The 25,272-nt window shown below is 35.6% G+C and overlaps 1 protein-coding gene and 1 long non-coding RNA gene across 3 annotated transcripts in view; one reads left to right on the forward strand and one right to left on the reverse strand.

The window, feature by feature from the left end:
- The first annotated feature begins 2,993 nt into the window (after positions 1-2,993).
- Positions 2,994-4,445, forward strand: LOC128920513 (uncharacterized). The gene is made up of 4 exons (XR_008470579.1): positions 2,994-3,482; positions 3,563-3,652; positions 3,715-3,905; positions 4,323-4,445. It is a non-coding gene; the product is annotated as an uncharacterized LOC128920513 (long non-coding RNA).
- A 4,930-nt stretch (positions 4,446-9,375) lies between these two features.
- The window catches only part of LOC128920512 (ATP-dependent Clp protease proteolytic subunit), a 35,646-nt gene continuing 19,749 nt past the window's right edge, over positions 9,376-25,272 (reverse strand). For both annotated transcript variants that reach the window (XM_054227902.1, XM_054227901.1), the window contains exon 3: positions 9,376-9,742. In XM_054227902.1, coding sequence (XP_054083877.1) covers positions 9,491-9,742 — 252 coding nt within the window. In that variant the 3' untranslated portion in view covers positions 9,376-9,490. The remainder of the gene's footprint in view (positions 9,743-25,272) is intronic.

The raw sequence follows: 25,272 nt of genomic DNA on the forward strand, positions 1-25,272 counted from the left end.
TACATAATTTTTTTGTTATTAATAAGAAATAAATGTGACTTTCATTCAAAAACAAATAATATTGGATCGAAGTATTTGAGAAAGAGCTCAGTAAGTACGTCGAGGAACTTAAGCGGGATTCATTTAAGTGTCGAGGAACTTACTTAAGTTGTGCTTAAGATAAAATAGGTAAATAGTGTTTTACAGTTCATACTTATGTTATGCTTAAGAACTGAAAATGGGAGACTTATCCAGTGTTTTGGTAACAGCTGATTTTTGTTTTGAATTCTCAGTTATTTGTGTAAAGAAGAAAAATAAGAAGTAATTTTTTGTGAAATAAAATATCGGAATCGGATTGGTATTGCAATAGTAACAGTGACCGATAATACGAAGATTTGTCGAATATTATAATAATGCGACAAACAAAAGAAAACAGATCCCGGCCTAAATTCTTCAAGCTATATGACGATGAAGATTTCCGCGACAGATTTCGGATTAGCAAAGAAACAGTCTGGAATGTGCTGGTTTGTATACGACTACAAATTGAGCACAAAACCAAGTGGTAAATCTAATTTGCCTTTTCAGTAGGAAGTATCCAATTCTTTCCTACTTCCAAGTCCCACTGGGATAAACATATATAGTTATCAAGGTAAGTACTAACATCAAATTTTATTAATCATTAAATTTTATTAAACATGTTATACATGTACATATCGTACATACTAATAATATTATCAGATGATACGCGGTTTCGGCAAACGTCATATAAAAAGATTAGCAGCTGCGCATTTAGCTAGAATGCAACTACAAAATGTGCAAGCAGAATCTCCAAGCAATGATATATTTATGGAAAACATTTCCAATGAAAACGAAATATGTATTTTTGGAAGACATTTCCAATGAAATTGATGATAGTAAGTTAAACTCAACAATAATAATCTTTTTTTTTAATTACCACGTGTTTGTTGTTTTCTAGATAATCCAAGTTCATCTAAATTAAAAAAAAAAAATGATTTAAAATATAAACTGAAAAAGTGGTACTTTGAGTACAGCCCAAGTTGAAATTCAGTAAACTCATTATTATCAATTTTGCAAGATGAATGCTTGGATGTCCCTTTGTCGTTACATGGTCTAATAGGACAAAACGAAAAAATTATTGTAAAAAGCGTTCATCCTGGCGAATATTTCCATATAGGCATTAGCTATCATTTACAAAAAATGTCTGATAGGATTAAAAACATGTCTGAAATAGTGATAGATATAGGCATTGATGGTCTTCCTTTATTTAAAATTCCAAAAGGTCGCTATGGCCAATATTAGGCTCTATAGAAAATATGCAAGAAAAATATGTATTTTTAATAGGAGCGTTTATCGGTGGCTCTAAACCTGTAAGTGTAGATCAATACCTACATGATTTTAATAATGATTTAAATAAAATAATGCAAGAAGGAGTTCTCATCAATGAACAACGTATAGCTGTAAAGATAAGAGCATTTATTTGTGACGCCCCTGCAAGAGCTTATGCTACAGGGGTTGTAGGTCACAATGCTCATAATGGTTGCCACAAATGCACACAGAAAGGGAAAACAATTGAACATGTTGTGTTTCATAGCACAAAAAGGTGCGATGAAAGGACGGATTTAGATTTTAAAAATCGTGTGCACCCAGAACATCATAATAACATGTTTAAAAATATTCCTTCAGAACTCGAAAAGCTTGGAATAAAAATGGTATCGCAGTTTCCTCAAGATCCCATGCATTTATTGGATCTAGGAGTAACAAAAAAAATGCTGATATGCATTATAAACCGTAAAACAAATAATTTCAAATTGCAAAAAAAAAAATAAAGAACTGATTTCAAAACGGTTACTTGCTTTAGGTACTTTTATGTCAAAAGAATTTTCAAGAAAACCAAGAAGCCTCGATGAATTAAAATTCTGGAAGGCAACTGAGTTTAGGCAGTTTCTTTTGTATACTGGCCCTATTGTTTTGAAAGGCATTATTAGTGATAAGCTTTACAATCATTTTTATACTCTCGCAACAAATGTTGCTAAAGAGAGTATTATAGTTTTGTTCACATAACGGTTGTTTGTAACACCCAAAACTAAACGAGTTAGATATGAGTGAAGAGTGGAGTTCAAATCCGAATGTCTGTCTGTCCGTCCGTCCGTCCGTCCGTCTGTGCAAGCTGTAACTTGAGTAAAAATTAAGATATCTTGATGAAACTTGGCACACTTATTTCTTGGCACCATAGGAAGGTTGCTTTCGAAAATGAGCAAAATCGGACTACTGCCACGCCCACAAAATGGCAAAAACCGAAAACACATAAAGTGCCATAACTAAGCCATAAATAAAGCTATGGAAATAAAATTTGGTATGAAGGATCACACTATGAAGGGGCATATTTGGATGTAATTTTTTTTGGGAAGTGGGCGTGGCCCCGCCCCCTACTAAGTTTTTTGTTCATATATCGCAAACCAATAGAGCTATATAAACCAAACTTTCTGCAGTCGTTTTTTTGGCCACTTCCTAATACAGTCCAAAAATGAAAGAAATCGGATCATAACCACGCCCACCTCCCATACAAAAGTTAGGTTGAAAATTACAAAAAATGAGTTAACTCACTAACGAAAAACGTCAGAAACACCAAATTTTACATAAGAAATGACAGATAGGAGCTGCACTCAGTTTTTTTACTAAATGGAAAATGGGCGTGGCATCGCCCACTTATGGGTCAAAAACCATATCTCCGATTTCAATGAAACTTGGTTTGTAATAGTTTCCATACATCCCAATGATATGTTGTGAAAATAGGCCAAATCGCTTCACAACCACGCCTACTTCCTATATACCAGAACTTTGAAGACAATCTGAATCGTTTACTCTACAATATATAAAGTAAGTATTAGTGAAGATATCGGTGCAGAACTTTGCACAAATACTATGTTAATAGTGTGGCAGCCCCATTCTAAAAATCGCCGAAATCGGACCATAGGTTTTTAAGGCCCCATATATCGAACACGGGGACCTCGGTGCTTCTAACCTAATATTATGTTTTCCAACTTTCAATGCAATGGACTTTATACAATATATATGACGAATATGTGTGTCAAATTGTGTATTATATAATATAAATAAAGTTAAATAAATAAATTGCGAGAGTATAAAATGTTCGGTTACACCCGAACTTAGCCCTTCCTTACTTGTTTTATCAACAATTCAACCCAATAATTACTGCTGTATAACTCTTGCATTCCCTTCAAAATTAAGGAATTTAAGCAAATAGATGATGAGAAATATATAGTGGGCAATAGAGTTTTGAACTTTGATAATTTTTTCACGCAACCAGTCCAATCATTGTCAGCATTAGGAATAGTAATAGCAAGTAAAGATATATGTTATGATTTAGAAATATTCAAAATAAGTGATATAAATTATAAATATACAGCTTTGCCTCATGGAGAACAAATCGTCATGTTGCCCATTCTTCATAACGTCATCTGGTAATATTTTTATAAATTTTAGATATCTAATAATTTTATATGTTTTAAATGAAAATTGTTACACTTATGTTTAATTGCAGATGTCTTTATTTAAGTCCTCGATTCTGATTTCTTTATCGCTTCTAGCGAGTTTACCAATATAAATACAACGATTAACACTAAATTAGAAGGTAATGTCAATAACAAAGTTCATAATTTCAATGTTTTTAATCAAAACGTTTGTGTTTATTAGAAAAACTTGATATCATTATAGCCAACCAAAACATCATAAAGAGACAACAAGCAGAAACGTTGGCGATGTTTAAACAGCTATTTGAGAAAGATGTGGGCTCCTATGGAACGAGAAGTGTGTTCCCGTTGTCCAACTTGGAAACATTAAAAAAACTGAATGCAGATATAGTGGCAGGTTCCAGTGCAGACTATGTAAGTTGTCTATATAATCCCTTAAGTTTCACTATTTGACTAATAAATATTATACCTATTTTTCTATAGATAAAAATCATTAAAAATATAATAGGCAAAACGAGGATTATTAAATCTATTGAGGGTATTTTCGAAAGGAGTCTTATTGTTCAGTTGAACTACGATGGCATTCATTCCAAATACTTCTTAAAATAATGCAAGGGGTTAATCGACTGCTTGTTTGGTAAATAATAGTTCAACTGAACAATAAGACTCCTTTCGAAAATACCCTCAATAGATTTAATAATTCCCGTTTTGCTATTATATTTTTAATGATTTTTATCTATAGAAAAATAGGTATAATATTTATTAGTCAAATAGTGAAATAGCTGTTTAAACATCGTCAACGTTTGTTTTAAAATGACGATTTTTCGCCAGTTTTAAAGCTTGTTGGAAATCTTCAACAAACTCGCCATGGGAATATAATTCTTTCATTGATGCCTCTGAAATCATAAAAAATTTAGAAAATATGTATATATTTTTTCCTTTAAAAAATAAAATATTTAAATAAAATTAATGGTGTCCACTGTTTCTGCTGTTGGTAGGTTCATAGTAAGTAGTTACTAGTATGTAATAGAAAAAATAGTTTGAAGGAAAGAAGAAAGAAATAGTTTGGAGTAGTAGTTACCGAATTAATAAAATATTGGTGTGGGGAAAGTACTTCGAAGTACACGAAATATTAGGTTTATAGTAACTACCTACTGAATTAATCAAAATTAGGTGTGGGGAAAGTACTTTCCGTCATATGAATTCGTAAGCGAAATGGAGGTCCTTCGCTCCAATAACATTGAACAGAAAAACCAAATTAGATAGTATTATTGTCGGAAAGTACCTCTACTTATTTTTTCAGTAGGAAGCATCTTTCCTACTTCCAAGTCCCACTGGGGAATTATCGGTTATTTGTGTAAAGAAGAAAAATAAGAAGTTATTTTTTGTGAAATAAAATATGGAATCGGATTGGTATTGCAATAGTAACAGTGACCCATAATACGAAGATCTGTGGAATATTATAATAATACCACAAACAAAAGAAAACAGATCCCGGCCTAAATTCTTCAAGCTATATGACGATGAAGATTTCCGCGACAGATTTCGGATTAGCAAAGAAACAGTCTGGAATATGCTGGTTTGTATACGACTACAAATTGAGCACAAAACCAAGTGGTAAATCTAATTTGCCTTATAGCGTTTGATCAATCAAAATTTTTATTGAGAACCCTTTTTTTGCCTTTTATACTGTCGGCTACTTGATAACCGATCAGCTGTTATACATTTTTGTTTTTGCTTTTCATAAGAAGTTGGTAAGTTTCATCAGCGACAACTACCGTTCCCGCACTTAAGCGGGAATTGGGTTAGGTTATTCTGGTAGGCTAAAAAGCCACACATAGAAAACTGGTCTATGTGTCCTTTGCGATACCAGATGGAGTGCCGTCACTTAGTTAATGAGGAGTAATCATCCTTTAGGATGCCTGCGCATGTTGCGAATTTCAAAAGGCTTTGAGGCTTCACCAACGAAATCTCGAAAGCTCTTGACATTTCCTGCAGTCTTCGCGATCTATCTACTTTTGCGGTTTTGCATCCCGGTATATTCTTCCGGCGCGCTTTGAACTTGTTTACCAAGTTTCTGTCTAGATCATCATATAGACAGTGTATGGGTTTATCTACGTTCATCATGTTTTCGGATGACAGTCTTACGCCTCGTTTGGCAATCTCGTCCACTATCTCGTTACCCTCTATGCCCTGGCACCCAGTAGAATTGAAGTCGCCTATTTCTGGCGACATCATCCACTGCTGTCCTACCACGTATACGTATATGTTTACTTTAGAGTATCCTATTGGTGCGCTTAAGGATAGCTCAGCGGCTTTTTCAATTGCAAACACCTCCGCTTGAAATATACTGCAGTGATCCGGTAGTTTGAATGGTTGCCTTACACATAACTCCGGGCAGTATATCCCCACGTCTACTTCGTCCTCCATTTACGAGCCGTAAATATGTTTAAATTGCTGCGTGCAGGTGCTATGCCCTTACGCCAGCCATTTCTTTCTAAGTTTACTTTGAACCTTCTTTCCCATTTGAAAAATGGGGTCAGGTAGTCGGTGTCCGCTAAACTCCGCACCGTAGAGCGGAATCAGTCTTACCACTGCTGTGTAGCACCAGTGCATAAGAGAGGAAGAAAGCCCCCAGGTAGTGCCAACCAGTTTTCAAGAGGATTGAAGTTAAAAGAGGAAAATTGCAAACATTTTTTGTATTTGTGGCTTAAATCTTACAGCCATTTAAGCGGGAAAAGCACTTAAGCGGAGATCACTGTATTTCTTCACGAGGATGCTAAAAAACAAAAGTTAAAGAATTTTCTAATGTTCACTCTAGAAGAAAAGTTGCAACAAACATAGCCCTTTCCAGACTCACACGTTTCTTAAGTTCATTTTATGGATATTTCCAAATTATTGTTCTTATGAATGCATGTCTGTTATTCATTATTTACCCTACTTTACCTGTACGAAGGCATCAAATGCTGCCAAATCGAACATTATTGAGGAACAAAGCCCTGATAAAGAAGCAAATGATGCAACATGGCCGACATTGTCGATTCCAAACAATTTTGTCAATTTCTTCAACAGGTATTCTGTCGTACAGAAATATTGGCTCCTAAGATCACATGCGATTGGGGCATTTAAGATCAGTGTGGGCCACATTATACAATATCGAATGGGGTAGATTTGACTTATTTCAATGGGAACATGATTTTTTTGCAACAAATCCTGGCATACAAAAAACAATATATAATGTAGCCAAATTAACTAACCACCTATCCAGATAACATTTTCGTACCGCAATATTTTAAAGAACTTTTGAATCTACTGGTATCTAACCACTCAACATACAGATTTATGAAGACGAAGACTTATTATTACATATATGTACCTACATAACTGGTGATTTTCCTGAGGTTCAATACGTTCAGGATGTAACTGACACACCACCAACCAAATTATCGATATCGCGACAAAATTGCTTCTTTACTTAAAAAATTATCAGAAGAGAGCGTCAGCTAATCGCGTGAGAGCTGCTGGTGAAATTTTCGCAGCTGTTGAATGTATGTGTAAATCAGGGCTTCTTTGAGTATTTGCTTTAATTTAGTTATTTTTAATAATTTTTGTTTATTAAAGTTAAAATTTTATACAAACGACATTATACGGGCATATGCGCATATATTAATTAATGACTGTGTTTTATTATAAAAGTTAATTACTATTAAAAAGTTAATTTATACTGTCATTTATTTACTTCAGTTTAAAAGATCTTGAACAACAAATTATTCATTAATTTTTAAGATGTAATACGACGTAATTGCCAAAACAGCACTCGGATGTCTATCTGCCAATTTTCCATTTTTTTACTTTCGCTAGCTGTGAGAGTAAAGTGCTGAACACAAAGTCGACAACACAACACGACGTAGCGATGGCTGATTACAAATGTCGCTTTGAAGCCGGCGTCTTGAACATTTTAAAGACGGCAGCGGTATATCAATCAGCAATTTCATTGTTGCCGTACTGAAACCTTTCACTGTAATAAAATTTACATATTTAGTTTAAAGTGAAATTATTTGCACAAAAAAAAGTAAAAGTAGGTCGATTTATTTGTTTTAAATAATCGATTGTTATTATAAATGATATATCAAAGCTATTTTACGCTTCTGCTGGCAAAATAACGTCATACTTGTTAAAACTTTGAAATATTTTACATTTCACATATTAGTGGCAGCTCTACAGCGGCCATTGTCGTCGTCAAAATTAGAAGCATTTCTACTTTGGCGACAGCGAAGACTTCAACCCTTTTGTCGCGAAGTTGTGCTGTTGTCTAAACAGCTGTGCCCATAAAAAACGCGTGTATTTTAATATTCTTTTTCTCCCAAAAAGCCAGCAGCTGCTAGCAATTAATATACAGAGCTTGTGATTGCTACTCACCCAACAGCTATTGCTACAGAACTGTGATTGCTACTCTCCAAACTGAAACCAAAATACGGCGACTTTTGACTGTGTCTGTTTTATACTCTCGCAAAAAAGTTGCTAAAGAGAGTATAATAGTCTTGTTCATCTAAGGGGCTATCCATAAATTACGTCACACGAATTTAAGGACTTTTTAACCCCTCCCCCCTCCTTGTCACAAGTTGTCACATTTTGAACGATTGTCAGGTAAACAATGGGAACGAATAGAAGTCACTGCGCCGGCGGGAAGCATGTGCGACGGCACTTGTCAGTCTTGCAAACAATAACAAGCATGCATACGCAGCGGTAAAACCAGGCCACCGCCGGCAGAAGTAGCCGCGCGTGATCGGCGTAGTACAGAGCAGCCAGTCGTCTAGCACCCAGGAGCGCAGCAGAGGGGGAAACGATATTGCCCTAAATTTTGTAATGTGATGTCACAAAGCTTTGTAAGTTTTTTGGGAAAGTGGGCGTGGCCCCTACAATTAAGTTTTTCCTACATATTTCGTAAACTAAAGCTATATCAACCAAACTCTAGAGTCGTTTCTTTTATGTGCTACCTTATATAGTCCAAAAATGAAGGAAATCTCATTATAACCACGCCCACCTCCCATACAAAGGTTATGTTGAAAACTACTAAAAATGCTTTAATTCAGTAAGGAAAACCACCAGAAACCTTAAATTTCATTATAAAGAAGGTACAGAAGAGCAGCACTCAAATTGGTATACAAAATTTTAAATGGGTATGGCTCCGCCCACTTATGGTCCAAAACCATATCTCCGAAACTGCTCGACCAATTTAAATAAAATTCGGGTTATTATATTTTCCTGGCATTCCAATGACATGTTGTGAAAATAGGTCAAATCGGTTCACAACCACGCCTTCTTCCTATATACCAGAACTTTGAAGTCCATCTGAATCGTTTACTTTACAATATATAAAGTAAGCAAATTGTGTGTTATATTAATAAAATTAAATAAATAAATTGCGGGAGTATAAATTCTTTACTTGTTTCATGCTAAAGTAATGAAGCAAAACTCCACTCAAAACACTATATAGCAAGCTTTATTTATGAAGATTGCAAGGGAATTATAAATATTCTGTGGTTGACTATGTAGTTATACGCTAACATTTCCTGAACATTGTGAATATTTGGCGTTCACTTTCAAAAGATCTAAATGGATGTTTAGCTGAGATTCTTGAGTCGGAGATATTGATATACCTTCTCCGGTGTACAGCTGATGTTATTGCATAGATGATATTGCACTTCATAAATAAAACTGGATGAAATCCGGTAGCGTAGAACTAACTGTTGTCAGGACTCAAATATGAGGAAAAAAAAATATAGATAACGTAAAAACAAATATTCTTAATTATTCAATATTTTGTGATCTATAAAACTCAAGACAACGATATATCCACATAATTTGTTCAAAAATCAGTATATCTGAGTACATATTTTATTCCCATTCAAATATAAAATGTAAATGGCTATATAAGTACGAGTATATATCTATATAAGTCACAAAAAAGTTTTATTAATTGTGTACTATTTAAACATTCATACTTCCGCTTCTGAAAGTTTAACTGTGCTCATTACTTCCCCCTCTACCTCTGCTTGAGGGGGATGTTCTAGAACATGATCAATTAAACCCATTTTTTTCGCCTCTTCTGGCGACATAAAGTTATCACGTTCCATATTCTGTTGAAGCTTGTCATAACATTGTTTGGTATGTTTTACATAAATATTTGTCAATTGTTTTTTTAGCTTTATAATTTCCTCCGCCTGGATTTGTATGTCCGTTGCTTGTCCCTGTGAAGAGAAACGTTATTTTAATAATGAAAATACATACAAATCAATAAACTTTAATTAAGTAAAATTTACATTATATTACATAATTTAATCATTAAGAAAAATTTGAAAGGATAAATTAATTTATCATATTTCATTTAATTACTCTTTGTGCAGGTTTCACTTGGTATTACCAATTGGCGGCAAACTTTCAAACAGAGGAATACCTACGCCAGTGAAGAAGAAGATATTTTTGAAGACAAACGTGAACCGGTGCATTATCGAGGTGATTTCAGAAAAATAATAGGTGACCGAATTTTCAATAGAAGATTATTTTGTTGCATTCCAGCTGTTCAAAAGGATTTAGGGTGTAACCGAACATTATATACTTCCGCATTTTATTTATGTACATTTAATTAAGATAACATACAATTTGACCCACATATTTGGCATAAAGTCCACTAGATTAACAAAAATCATTGGGGTCATTCAGATTTTAACAATTTTTGCCATCAAGCTATAATAAATCCAGGATTTTACGTATAATTTTGCTAAGATATCTCGCATACTAACCGATATATAATTTCTTTAGGATATCTGATTGATTTGCCAATATATTCATTGAAAAATTAGGACCTTAAAGCTTCAAGGTCCTCATGCTCGATATCTATATACGGGCTATGCCACACACGAAATGCGGTGTTTGTGCAAAGTTTTATCCCGATATATCCACTGGTGCTTAATTTATATATTGTAAAGTTAACGAATCTGATGGACCTGAAAATTGTGTTATAAGAAACGTAGGCGTGGTTGTTAGCTAATTTCACCCAACTATAGCACTGGGATGCCAAGCCAAAGAAATATTATAAACCGAATTTCGTTAAAATTGGTCGAGTAGTTTTAGAGAAATGGGGTTTGACACATAAGGAGGCGGCGACACGCCATTTCCAAATTCAATTAATATAACAATTTTTAATAATAATTTTCAATATAACCTTGTATGGGAGGTAAGCGTGCTAATAACCCCGATTTCTTACCTTTTCCTACTACATAATGATAATTGATAATGTCTTAAAAATTTCCTCCAAAAAGTCTTGTGGATAAAGCATTCGTTACTTACGAGACATATATAAAAAACTTATTTGGAAGCGGGCCACACCCACTATCCAAAAAAATAAACATTTTGCTTCCCGAATTTTATTTAAGGTTTAGTTATGGCACTTTACATGTTTTCGGTTTTCGCCATTTTCTGGGTGTGGTAGTGGTCCCATTTCGCCCATCTTCGGAAGCAACCTCTTTATGGCGCCAGGTTACCCGTGTACCAAGTTACAGCTTGCACGGATGGACAGACAGGTATCCCAACTCTACTCGTCACACTGATTCGTTATATGTGGAAATTTAAACTTTTATTTTCATAAAAAATGTCGATGATTTCAAAGACAACAAATGTATGAATATTTTCAGTTCAGTTTGTATAGAAGGCAAATATTGCGGTTGTTAGCCGCACAATTCGTACAAAATGACTAAATTTTAAAAAATATATTAGGTCTACAACTTTGCTTCCGCCTTTTTTTTGTAAATTTAAGTTTTTTTTTTGTATAAAAACGGTTACAAATGTCGATGAGCCTCAGCCGCACTTTTCTTGGAATTAAAAAAGAAAAGCAAAATTTCCCGCAATTGTCGAGAATTCGGCTCAAAAAGTGACATTTTCAGTTGAGAATAAGTTTGGGATGCAAACAGATCTCTACAAATATTTTGTTGGGTTAATGTTGACACAAATGTCCAAGATCGACATAAAAAAAAAATCGATTTCATCGACCAGTGCTTGACCCTAGAGACATCTATTGGAAAACGGCGGAAGCAAAGTTGTAGACCAAATAAATACGTTATTATTAGAGCTTCCACTCCAGAAAATATTATCTAATGCATTGAATGTGTATGTTTTTGTTTACATTTTGTCAGTATTGCTTGTTTTCATTCACAATAGATTAAAAGCGGTCTTTTAAATCAATTTTGCCAACGAATATGCCACTAATTCCGACTAACTCTATAAAATTTTGAGGATTAAATGGGGGTTAGCAAACGGAGTAAATTGACATAACTCTCGAATTAATCCCGATTAAAGTCGTTAATCCCCCGTCTGTCAGGGGTATAACGTTCTTACTAAAATTATCATTATACGGCAATAGATGGACTACTTCAAACGATTAGCTTTTGCCCGTCGTTTTAAAAAGAAATTATTGGTTATTTTAGATATGAAAAAAAAACAAACAGGAATCACTAACTAATTAACAAATTTATTTTAAATGTCATTACGAAGAATATGTAACATAACAATTAATTCTTTTTTTTCATATATGTATTTCTTTATTTATTGAATAAGCATTTTGAAGTCTAACAATAAGTTATAAAATCTTAATTCTAATTAAAACTAGAAAAGCTCAACCAATTGATTGAGTTGTCTTCTAATACTCTTGATGCTATAATTGGCCATTTGTTTCGGCTCACTAAAGCTGTGTCACCCGCAAAAGTTGATTTCAAAACATTACTAGCTGTTGGAAGGTCTGCTGTATATATTATGTATAGAGTTGGCCCTAAAACACTGCCCTGAGGTACACCAGCTCTTTTGGTCGATCTTCAGACATGAAGTCTCCTACTTTGACAGTAAACTTTCTATTTTTAAATAAGACTCCAAGGTTTTATTCATTTCGAGCGTTAACTTCTTTTTAATCTTATATAAAATCAATCGTCATGCCACACTTTAGCGAACGCCTGAGTCACATCTAGAAATATAGCAGAACAGTACTCTCTATACTCGAACGCCCTTCTGATTTCGTTAGTAATTCTATCTACTTGTTCTACAGGAGACATCTTTGATAGTAACACCTTTTCAAATATTTTAGAAAGACAGATTGGTCTGTGTCAAGTCTTTACCTGGTTTGTCTATCATGATGAATTGCGACTTTTTCCATGAAATTGGATAGTACCCGAAACTGAAAATAGCGTTAAAGAGCAAGGAAAGCACTGTTAAAGCAATATTTGGTAACTCAATTAGCATTTTTGGAGTAAATTTATCGTGTTCTACCGACTTTTTTGGATTCCGCTCTTTTATGATTTTAATAATTTCGATGACGTTTGAATAGACCCAAGCGACTCGTTTGCGCTATTAGAGATGATTGGTAGCCTAAAGCTGCTCTTTGAGCAATTAGGTTGAAATACCTTTTCTAGGTGATTTGCAAAACAATTTGCCTTATCCTCGTCACTTCGTGTCCAGTTTCCACCCAAGCCTCTTATAGGCAAGTTGAAGTCGACTGGAGACTTCCTTGACTTTTGGGATTTCCGAAGGGAATTTCGTTTGTTTGAATTTGGACACAGTTTCTTTTTATAATTATGTGGTATTCTTCCTCACGTTTAAGCACTTTTTTTTAGTTTTCGTACAGCATATTTTAGTTGAAGCTGAGTAGAAGGGGAATCATTTATAAGCTTTTCTATTACATTATTAGTGATTCTGCGACTAAGGTTTATTGTTTCTGTTTGGTGTTGCTATGACAGCTGCATTTGAAATTACATCATTAAATTCTCTTATACCTTCATCAATATCTCTTTCGGTATCTATTTTTACATCAATATTATTTTTTATATTTTAACCAGTTCGTTTTGTGAGATGTTAGACCCACTTTTGGCTCAACGAATATGGGTTGTTCACACAACTTTATTACAGAATGATCAGAAGATAAGTCTGTACATGTATCAGCTTTCACAAGCGAAATATCTATATTTTTGGTTACAGCGAAATCAATTAAATCTGGTATTTTGTTGCGATCACTGGGCCAGTATGTGGGATTGCCAGGAGATATTATAACGGGTGATTTTTTTGAGGTTAGGATTTTCATGCATTAGTATTTGACAGATCACGTGGGATTTCAGACATGGTGTCAAAGAGAAAGATGCTCAGTATGCTTTGACATTTCATCATGAATAGACTTACTAACGAGCAACGCTTGCAAATCATTGAATTTTATTACCAAAATCAGTGTTCGGTTCGAAATGTGTTTATCGACAAATTTTGTTCAGCGATGAGGCTCATTTCTGGTTGAATGGCTACGTAAATAAGCAAAATTGCCGCATTTGGGGTGAAGAGCAACCAGAAGCCGTTCAAGAACTGCCCATGCATCCCGAAAAATGCACTGTTTGGTGTGGTTTGTACGCTGGTGGAATCATTGGACCGTATTTTTTCAAAGATGCTGTTGGACGCAACGTTACGGTGAATGGCGATCGCTATCGTTCGATGCTAACAAACTTTTTGTTGCCAAAAATGGAAGAACTGAACTTGGTTGACATGTGGTTTCAACAAGATGGCGCTACATGCCACACAGCTCGCGATTCTATGGCCATTTTGAGGGAAAACTTCGGAGAACAATTCATCTCAAGAAATGGACCCGTAAGTTGGCCACCAAGATCATGCGATTTAACGCCTTTAGACTATTTTTTGTGGGGCTACGTCAAGTCTAAAGTCTACAGAAATAAGCCAGCAACTATTCCAGCTTTGGAAGACAACATTTCCGAAGAAATTCGGGCTATTCCGGCCGAAATGCTCGAAAAAGTTGCCCAAAATTGGACTTTCCGAATGGACCACCTAAGACTTTTTAAAAAAAGTTATCAAGCTCTTAAAAAATCACCCTTTATCAAGGTTATTGTGGTTCATAATGGTTTGGTACAACTGGCGTCCTTTCGGATTAATAAGAAGTGACCCTCAGTACATGTGTTTTGCATTATAATATCCACCTGAGTCTTTAAATTCGCTATCTGTAATTTTAAAACGAGGTGGGCAGTATATAGCCGTTAGGTTTAAATCACAAACCCAATTTTTTAACGATATTGTTGTATCCTGTAACTGGGCAGTAGCATGAGATTCTAGAGTATAGTGATTTAACCGATTTCTAACCAATATTGCCGTTCCGCCATGTGTTTTTCCATTCGGGTGATTTGTAACATACAGTCTAAATCCCGGTATTTTAAAATTGTTTTTGTTTGTCAGATGAATCTCTGATATTAGCATTACATCTATATTTTTTTTCTGACAGAAATCTAATAATCTCTAGTTTATGTTGGTTAACACCGTTAGCATTCCATATACAAATGTTTAGTAATCTCATTTTTTACTTAATAAAGTTTGCAGCATTTGGTTTTGTGATTTTATTAAATCTTGGATCATGTTTTGCGTTGTAGACATAAATTGTGTCATACGTTGCGTAAGATTTATAATCATATAATCAATGCCACCATTTGGGGATTTTGTGTGGTTGCATATGTACATTGCTGCCGTTAACAACATTGGCTTAGCTCCCTTGTACAGCATTATTTTTAATATTACTAGATTTTGGAACATGGTCTGTGATATCTATAATGTCATTACGGGGAGTATGTAACATTTGGTTACGTCGTGCTTGAATTCCCTGTGACAACTTCGATTTCAAATCTTTATCAACTCTTGTAGTTGGCAGTGTGACTTCCTCCACAATTGCTGTATTTTTTATTTAAATCCTCTTTCTTGAGGGTACCTTTTGAAGTGGGGTGTAAATCACCACATACCAAACAAACACTGCGTAGAGTGCAATATGATTTGGTATGCCCACACTCTTGGCAGTTGGTGTATTGTACCGGACCGTTTCTTTTGTGTGGTTCTTCTACGGTTACTCTACGGTGCAACAAATATTTTAAATTATATATTGGATGCACTTCGTTCTTTTTAGCTGGTTAGATTTCGGCATCAATTCAATTCTAAACATGGGTTGTGGTACTTTATTTCTGTTAAAGATGTTTACGACAGTTTTAACTTCAAAGCCACATTCTTCAAGAGCTTCTTTGATTTCACTAGAGTCTACGGAAGACTGTATACCTTTAATTACTATAGCTAGGCCATTTGAGCTCTTCAGCTGATAGGAATAATAATTTTGGTTTTTATCTGACAAAAACTTTACAACATCCATAAAACTTATCTCAGTGTATGTCTGTATTTTCATATATATTGCCTTTTTTAAAGGCACTATGTGAAAGTTTTTTGTACCTACAATTTCGCTTAATTTAGCAACAAGAGTATTTGAGCTACGTTCGCGCAAATATTTTGGGGGCGGTTTGGCATACGCGACTGTGGTGGGAACCTTCGCATCATCATCAGAACCACTGCTTAGTACGGCAAATCTGTTGCCATTTAAAACTTCAGGTTTATTCTTGATTGGCGTGCCGCCTTGAAATTTTTTAGGATTGACCGCTAACTTCACAGGACTTAATTTCCTTTTAATATTGACGTAGCGGTCAATGCCAATCTGAACAGATTGACCTTTTTTGGTTTGTGCATTCTCACCTTGCGGTATGCGTTTCTTCGCTGTCTGCTCGCTTAGAGGTACCTGCTTACTTGTTGGTTGGTTGGGTGGTAATGTTTGTTGCTGGCCGTTGTTGACTGCCATTTTCTGCTGCTTTTGTTGTTTCTAAGCTCTGCATCGGGTGCTGCTCAGTTGATCGCTGTGATGACTCATCCTTCTCGCATTTACCTTGTTTGTTGGTAGGAGCTTGTTTGCAGGCTCGACAAAGCTACAGTAGGCATTCAGAGATGTTTTAGAGAATTATATGTTTTAGAGAATTATCACGGATCAAAAACACGTCCGTATAGGTTGAAAACTCTCTCTTGACACTTACAAATTTGAATGCTACTCAAGAATGATAGAATACAAGATCACGACGAAGTGACGTCACGATCGTCAGAATGAGAATAGGCAACATGAAGAATTGTCAAATGGGAAACGGAAATGTAAAATATATTGAACCAAATTTAATAATATGCTAACAAAACATCATAATGAACAAGATTCATAAAACAGTCATTTATACAATTATCCAATATAATAATGCACATCATTAAAATTGTCGGTTTATTTTGTTTGGGGAAGTGTAAAAACTCTTAAAAGATTTTTTTTGCACTATTGTTTATAAACTCCGGTATTACAAAGGATTTTGAGTGAGCTTTCAAAGAGGAATGAACTCCGTGAAAATCCGTGAAATTCAAAACAAATAAGAATAAAAGCAAAAAAAATAAAAACCAATAAATTGTGTAACCGTCGAAAATTAAAACCTTAAATTTAATCAAAACAAATCAGTTTAAAAAACAGTAAATAATAAACAACATATAAAAGTGAGCAAAACAAACAAAGAAAACCAAACACAAAAAAATTTGCTTCAACAAATAAACAATCCAACGTTGAGAAAGACGAGTCATAGAAGCGCTCAGCCGAAGAGCAGAAGGGACATAAATCAAGCAAGCAAGTTTCAACCCGCCACGCTTGATACGAATAAGCCTGAAAATTTAAGTGGCAACAGATTTTCCACACCACCACAGTTGTGAATTCCAAGCCGCCGCCAATATATTTGCGTGAGCGTAGCTCAAATGCACTTTGCTGAACTAAGTGAAGTTGTAGGTACCAACAATTTCCATACAGTGCCTTTGAAAAAAGGCAATATAGATGCAATTAAAATACAATCCTACACTGAGAAAAGATTTATGGATATAGTGAAATTTTTGTCAAATAACAACAATAATTATTATTCTCAGTAACTGAAGAGCTCGAAAGGAATGAAACACACCCAATATTCAAGTTAAAATTTAAATAAATTTTTAAATTTATTCCTCCATTGTAGAATTACCGTTGAAGAACCTCATAAAAAAAATTGTTCGGTACAATGCACCAACTGCCAAGAGTATGGGCATAACAAATCTTATTGCACTTTACGCAGTGTTTGTGGTGATTTACACCCAACATGAAAATGTGTTCTTAAAAAAGAGGATACAAATAAAAAATGCCGTAATTGTGGAAGAAATCAGACTGCCAACTACAGGGGCAGCCCTGTATATAAAGACTTGGAATCAAAATTGTCGCTGAGGATTCAAGCTCGTCGTAACCAAATGATGAATATCCCTCGTAACGAAAATATAGAAATTACAGATCAGAGTTCGAAACCTGTAATTCAATGAACAGCCTTATCCAAGGAAGCTATGCAAATGAGTTAAAAGGCAACGCTGAGCAAAAGCAACAACCTCAAATCCACCAAATGGTGGTATTGAAAATATGATTCTAAATATTACTCAATGTATGACACAATTTATGTCTACCATGCAAAACATGAGATTTGATCAAATCACAAATCCACATGTTACAAACCTTATTATCTAAAAAGTGTAGAATAAATATTTGTATATGGAATGCCAACGGTGTAAACCAACACAAACTGGATATCTGACTGAAAAAAGCATAGATGTTATTCTACTGTCAGAAACTCATTTAACACATAGAACCAACACAAACTGGATATCTGACTGAAAAAAGCGTAGATGTTATGCTACTGTCAAAACTCATTTAACACATAAAAACAATTTCTTTATACCGGGATATAGATTTCATGTTACAAATCACCCAGGCGCACGATTGAACAGCAGGTTTGTTTAGAGAGCGGCTAAACCACCGTGCTCTAGAACCGCATACCACAACAATAGGCGTGTTTTATTTAACCACCACAAGCTAATAGCTAAATCGTGGACAAATAAAACGCATTTATCCAATTTCATATCTTCGCTTACAAATGAATTGTGTTGGCATTGCGGGCCCGAACTCTCAGCTGAAATGTAAGTTATTTGAAAAAAAAAAAAAAACGGTTGAATTTATAAATTAAATTTTCTTTTGTTTACCGCTTTTCTATAATATTCAAATATTTTAAGGAATCTACAATTATTATCAGATTATTACAGACTGCGAATTTAAAGACTATTTGGAACGCTAGGTCCAAGATTTCTAGCAGGTTTGAGATTAATCACGTCTTATTAATCCGAAAGGACGACAGCTGTACTACAATATTCTAAATAAGCACAGTAACCTTGATATAATATCTCCTGGTAAGCCGACATACTGGCCCAGTAATAGAAACAAAATACCAGACTTAATAGATTTTGCTGTAGTAAAAGATATAGATAGATCGCTTATAACAGCTGATACATGTACTGACTTATCTTCTGATCATTACTAACTGGTTGAAATATAGAAAATATATCAGTAGCCACATTAACATCGATGTAAAAATAAATACAGGAAGAGATATTGATGAAAACATAATAGAATTTAATGATGTAATAACTAATTCAGCTGTCTTGGCAACACCAAAAAGCAACATTAAGGTTTTTAGAAACATCAACATCAAAAAAGCAGTTAAACGCAATAAAGAATACAACACTGAAAGTTATATAAAGAACCTGTGTCCAAATTCTAGCAAGTAAAACTCCCTTTGGAAAGTCCAAAAGTCTTTTAAGCCACCAGAAGATTCCAACATGCCTATAAGACAGTGGAATGGTAATTAGGCACGTAGTAATGAGGAAAAGGCAAATTGCTTTGTAAATCACCTAGAAAAGGTATTTCATCCTAATTGCCCAAAAAACAATTTTAAATTGCCAGTCATCCCCAATACCGCAAACGAGTCGATTTGGTCTATTAATCACATCAGTCCTGAGCGCAACCGAAGAGCTAAAAGTTGTTAAAAATACTTTTTCCTAGCTTTCCATATGTTCATTTGAAGAAAAAGTTTGTTCAAGGACATAAAGGATAATAGGCTGGACACTTGTAACTAACTTAAATAAAACACATTATTATATATACATATATATATATTATTAAGAACATAAAGTACATATTTTTTATAATTCAAATTACATCAGAGAAACGCTAAATCTTCAAAAAATTTTAAATTCATTATGAAACCAAAAATGTTTAATAATAATATTTGTTGGACAATGGGCATATCCTCAATATCGCTATTGACGACCAGGTCTAAAATCTACTGTTCAGAAAATTTACTTGCAAATGTACTAATACATTACAAATGTCCAGTGGCGGGAAAAAATGTCAGAAAAAACAGTATTAGAATAAACTTTTTGACAAAATGTATACACTAATGTGTTAATTATTATTGTAACAACTTAACTAAACATACATACAAAGTTTTCCGGTACACTACTTTTAAAATTGAAGTATATTTGCACCTGCACTTTACAAAACCGCTTTTACACTCAGATTGACCACACATATTGTGCTTTTTTTCACATTATTCGCAGAATAAAATAAAAACATCTTGACTTCTAGTACAAATAACATGTACAGCTGGCTAGTTAAATGGTCGTTTATGGAAAAATTACTTTAAATGCATTTGTACAGACATTTGAAATATGTAGGCTGGACAAAAGGACCGAGGAGGTTAAACTTCAACCAATGAAATTATCAGGATCATAAAAGAGCTTAATCGCAGACAATTTGTGTTTCTATTTGTGTAAAGTTTTATTCCGCTATCTTCATTGGTTCCTTACGTATACATTATAAAGTGAAGGAATCAGGTGGAATTCAAAATGGAGTTATCGTGGTTGTGAACCGATTTCGCCCATTTTTTATCCGTGTTATCAGGATAACAAATATAAATTATATTATAACCGAATTTTATTAAAATCTGTCATTAAATCCCGTCCATTTTTCATTTTGTAAAAAAATCTGAGTGCAGATTCCTTCTGCTATTTCTTCTGTAAAATTTAGTGTTTCTAACGTTTTTCGTTAGTGAGTTAACCCACTTTTAGTAATTTCAACCTAACCGTTGTATGGGAGGTGGGCGTGGTTAATATCCGATTTCAACTATTTTCATGGTGTGTTGTGAGGTACGTAAGAAAACCGACTGCAGAAAGTTTGGTTCATATAGCTTCATTGGTTTGCGAGATATATACAAATAACCGATTTGGGGGCGGGGCCACGCCCACTTCCCCAAAAAAATTACATCCACATATGCCCCTTCCTGGTGCGATCCTTTAATTCAAATTTTACCTTTATAACTTTATTTATGTTTTAATTATGGCACTTTATAAGTTTTTAGTTTTCGCCATTTTGTGGGCGTGGCAATAGTCCGATTTTGCTCATTCGAAAGCAACCTCCTTAGGGTGCCAAGGAATGCGTGTTCCAAGTTTCGTTAAGATATCTCAATTTTCACTCAAGTTATCCGTTGCACGGACAGACGGACGGACGGACGGACAGACAGACATTCCGATTTCAACTCGTCTCGTCACCCAGATCATTTGGATATATATAACTCTATATCTAAATCGTTTAGTTTTATGACTTACAAACAACCGTTATGTGAACAAAACTATAATACAATCGCTAATGCAGTTCAGTAATTTGAGTTCGATCATAGTAGCTATGGGGAAGTTCAGTGCTTTTGTTCGATCACAGAACATTTATGAGTTCAATAATTCTAATTCGATTACTGTAGCAATAGCAGTTCAGTAATTCTAATTCGATCACTGTAGCAATAGCAGTTCAATACTTATAAATCGATCACTGTAGCAATACCAGTTCAGTGATTCTAATCCGATCAATATCAGTTCGAAAAGTAGCAATCAAGTGCTGAACACAAAGACGACGACACGACACGACGTAGCGACGGCTAATCACAAATGTCGCTTTGAAGCCAGCGTCTTGTACATTTTGAAGACGGCAGCGACATATCAAACAGCAATTTCATTGTTGCCGTACTAAAATCTTTCATATATATATATATACTAAAATCTTTCACTTCAATAAAATTTACATATTTAGTTTAAAGTGAAATTATTTACGCAAACAATGTAAAAATGGTCGATTTATTTATTTTAAATAATCGATTCTTATTATAAATGATATATCAAAGCTATTTTAAGTTTCTGCTGGCAAAATAACGTCATACTTGTGAGAACTTTGAATAATTTTACATTTCACATGTTAGTGGCAGCTCTACAGCGGCCATTGTCGTCCGCAAAATTAGAAACATTTTTAATTTGGCGACAACGACAACTACAAGCCTGTTGTCGCGTAGTCGTGCTGTTGTCAAAAAATCTGTGCCCATAAGAACGCGTGTACTTTAATATTTGACAGATGTCGCTCGTCGCTTGTCGTCTTCTATGTGTTCAGCACATCACTGTTCAGCAGCAAACACAGTTCAGTAGCAATAGCAGTTCGAAAATTAGCAATCACAGTTCGAAAGTAGCAATCACTGTTCAGTGATCACAGTAGCAATTTTAGTTGCGATTTCGATCATTTTGGGTACGGTGATTACAAAAGCTGTTAAATGTACCCAAAATTTATTAATTAGTTAATTGTGATTACAAAAGCAGGTAAATTTTGGATATTGTTAAAATTAATAAAAATGTAAATATAAAAAATTAAACAAAAATTTAGATTACAAATTCTCATAAATTCGTTTTTTTGCTGCAATCGCAATAGCAATATAAAATCACAGTGATTCAAAAATAGCAATATCGCTCATAATTAACGAATTGCATAAAACAATGGAGTCATATTTAAGAAATAGGAAATTTACAGGTAAAGTAGTAGATTTCATAACAGAATAACGAGCAATAAGGGCAGGTGTACCTCAGGGTTATACGACGACATTGGCATAGTTCAGCGAATAAAAAGACAGCGGCTACGCTGGCTAGGTCATGTTGTACGGATGGAAGAAAACACTCCAGCTCTGAAAGTATTCGATGCAGTACCCGCTGGAGGAAGCCGCGGAAGAGGACGACCTCCACTCCGGTGGAAAGACCAAGTGCAAAGTGACCTGGCTTCACTTGGTGTTTCCAGTTGGCGCCAAAAAGCAAAAAGGAGGAATGAGTGGCGCGCTCTGGTGGATTTGGCTATAATCGCATAAAGCGGTTCCTACGCCAAATATATATATATATATATATAATATTTATACTTCAGTTGGCCAGCCATTCTTCGACATAAGTTAAGTGCTCCTTTTATACTTTTGATGCTCTGATAGGGCATTTGTTACGACTTACTAGAGCTGTGTCATCCGCAAAAGTGGATGTCAAAACGATATTAGCTATTGGAATGTCTGCTGTATATATTATATACAGAGTAGGGCCTAAGACACTGCCCTGAGGTACACCTACACTTATTGCTCGTTATTCTGTTATGAAATCTACTTCTTATGGATTGGGCAGAGCACACTAAGAATCCAATCGTAAGGCATGCTTTCTTCCGACCATATTCTACAAAGAAGCTGATGCATGCACCTTATCCGTTCTTCGCAGCCGTGTTTGAATAGCTCGGCCGGTAATCCATCGGCCTGGGCCGCTTTGTTGTTCTTCAAGCGGGTAATTGCTATGCGAATTTCTTCATGGTCGGGTAATGGAACATCTATTCCATCGTCATCGATTGGGGAATCGGGTTCGCCATCTCCTGGTGTTGTACTTTCACTGCCATTGAGCAGGTCGGAGAAGTGTTCCCTCCATAATCCCAGTATGCTCTGGACATCCGTTACCAGATTACCTCCTCGGTCCCTACATGATAATGCTCCGGTCTTGAAACCTTCTGTAAATCGCCTCATCTTTTCATAAAATTTTCGAGCATTACCCATGTCGGCCAGCTTTTCAAGCTTTTCATACTCACGCATTTCGGCCTCTTTCTTTTTACGTCTGCAAATGCGTCTCGCTTCCCTTCTCAGTTCTCGATATCTATCCCACACCCCACGATCGCAACGTTCCGAGGTAGGCAGTCTGTTTTCTCTCCACTGCGGAACGACAATTCTTATCGTATTAACTGGTTTTTTGGCGTTGCCGGAGACCAATTGTTTCGGCTGCAACGGTATGCAATGAGTTTGAGATGCCGTTCCACAGCTCCCTTATATCGAGATGCTGATGAGTGCTCTCAGAGAGCAGGAGTGCAAGTCGAGTAGAAAATCGTTCGGCTGTCGGTTGTGATTGTAGCTTTTCGATGTCGAACCTTCCTTGTGTTTGTTGACGGGCGTTCTTTGCTGCACAGAGGCGAATGCGTATCTTTGCTGCTACTAGATAATGATCCGAGTCAATGTTTGGTCCTCGGAGCGTACGCACGTCTAAAACACTGGAGACATGTTTTCCGTCTATCACAACGTGATCGATTTGATTGCGCGTGTTTCGATCAGGGGACAGCCACGTTGCTTGATGAATTTTTTTATGCTGGAATCTGGTACTACAGACAACCATATTTCGGGCCCCAGCGAAGTCGATCAGCTTCAGGCCGTTTGGCGATGTTTCGTCATGGAGGCTGAATTTTCCGACTGTTGTGCCAAAGACACCTTCTTTACCCACCCTGGCGTTAAAATCGCCAAGCACGATTTTGACATCGTGGCGGGGGCAGCGCTCATAGGTGCATTCTAGGCGCTCATAGAAAGCATCTTTGGTCACATCGTCTTTCTCTTCCGTTGGGCCGTGGGCGCAAATCAGCGATATGTTGAAGAACCTCGCTTTGATGCGGATTGTGGCAAGACGTTCATCCACCGGGGTGAATGCCAGGACTCGGCGACGTAGTCTCTCTCCCACCACAAATCCAACACCAAATTTGCGCTCCTTTATATGGCCGCTGTAGTAGATGTCACAAGGACCCACCTTCTTCCGTCCTTGTCCCGTCCATCGCACTTCTGGGACGGCGGTGATGTCAGCCTTTAGTTGTATGAGGACATCAACCAGCTGGGCAGAGGCACCTTCCCAATTAAGGGTCCGGACATTCCAGGTGCATGCCCTTAAATCATTATCCTTAAAACGTTTGCAGGGGCCGTCATCAAAAGGGCGGTGTCTCATCCGAGGCTCTGTGTTTATTTTCATTGGGGAGATTTTTTTATTTGGTGGGTCCAAGCCCTACGCACAACCGCAGAAGCGGGCTTCGCCTTCTCACTTTAGCTCGCCTCCAAACGGATGTGTGTTAGCTACCCAGGGGATACTTGGTCTAAAACCGGAAGTCGTGAGCTGCTTGAGTCATATGAAAAAGAATCGTTCCTGGCCACTCCCAAGTGAATGGCAATCAAAAACTTTCCTCATTATTAATGAGCAAAAATGCAAGCATACGACATGTGCAACCAGCATTGATATAATTCAGAGATTCTTATCTAAAAAGCTTAGAACATTTCCTATGGTAAAGAAGGAGATAAAGAACAGCAGAAAAAATATATTTCCAAACTTCGTGAACATCCAAACTTGTAGCAAATGCCTTGATACATTCCTGCAATCAAACACGTTTAAAAATAAGTGATCTACCTGTCTATTAAAGAGCAACGTTCCACCAAAACAGCTCAACCACATTCTTGAGCTTCTTTAGTTATAAATAGATTTAAGATTTAAGTACTTATTGTTAGGCTTTAAACAAAGCAGATCCAATAAACAAAGAAATATTGAAGAAAAAAATACTCAGTTTGTTTTCAAGTTAATCAGCCTTATTGTAAACTTCATGTGATTTATATTTCTTTCAATCATGAAAAAAATTACGTATCATGAATTTCGTGTGAATGAAAACGTATGTATATTCGAATTTCGGCTTTGTATTAGAACTATAAATGTGACTGTTTTAGCATAAAAGCATAAATCATCCATATACAAATTTTCAGTGCTCGTCCGACTTGCTTTCTCGGAAAAGGATGTAATAGTATTTAAGAAGGGATAATTTAATAAAATAACTCGA

Source organism: Zeugodacus cucurbitae, chromosome 3 (genome assembly GCF_028554725.1).
Source record: "Zeugodacus cucurbitae isolate PBARC_wt_2022May chromosome 3, idZeuCucr1.2, whole genome shotgun sequence".
Taxonomy (NCBI): domain Eukaryota; kingdom Metazoa; phylum Arthropoda; class Insecta; order Diptera; family Tephritidae; genus Zeugodacus; species Zeugodacus cucurbitae.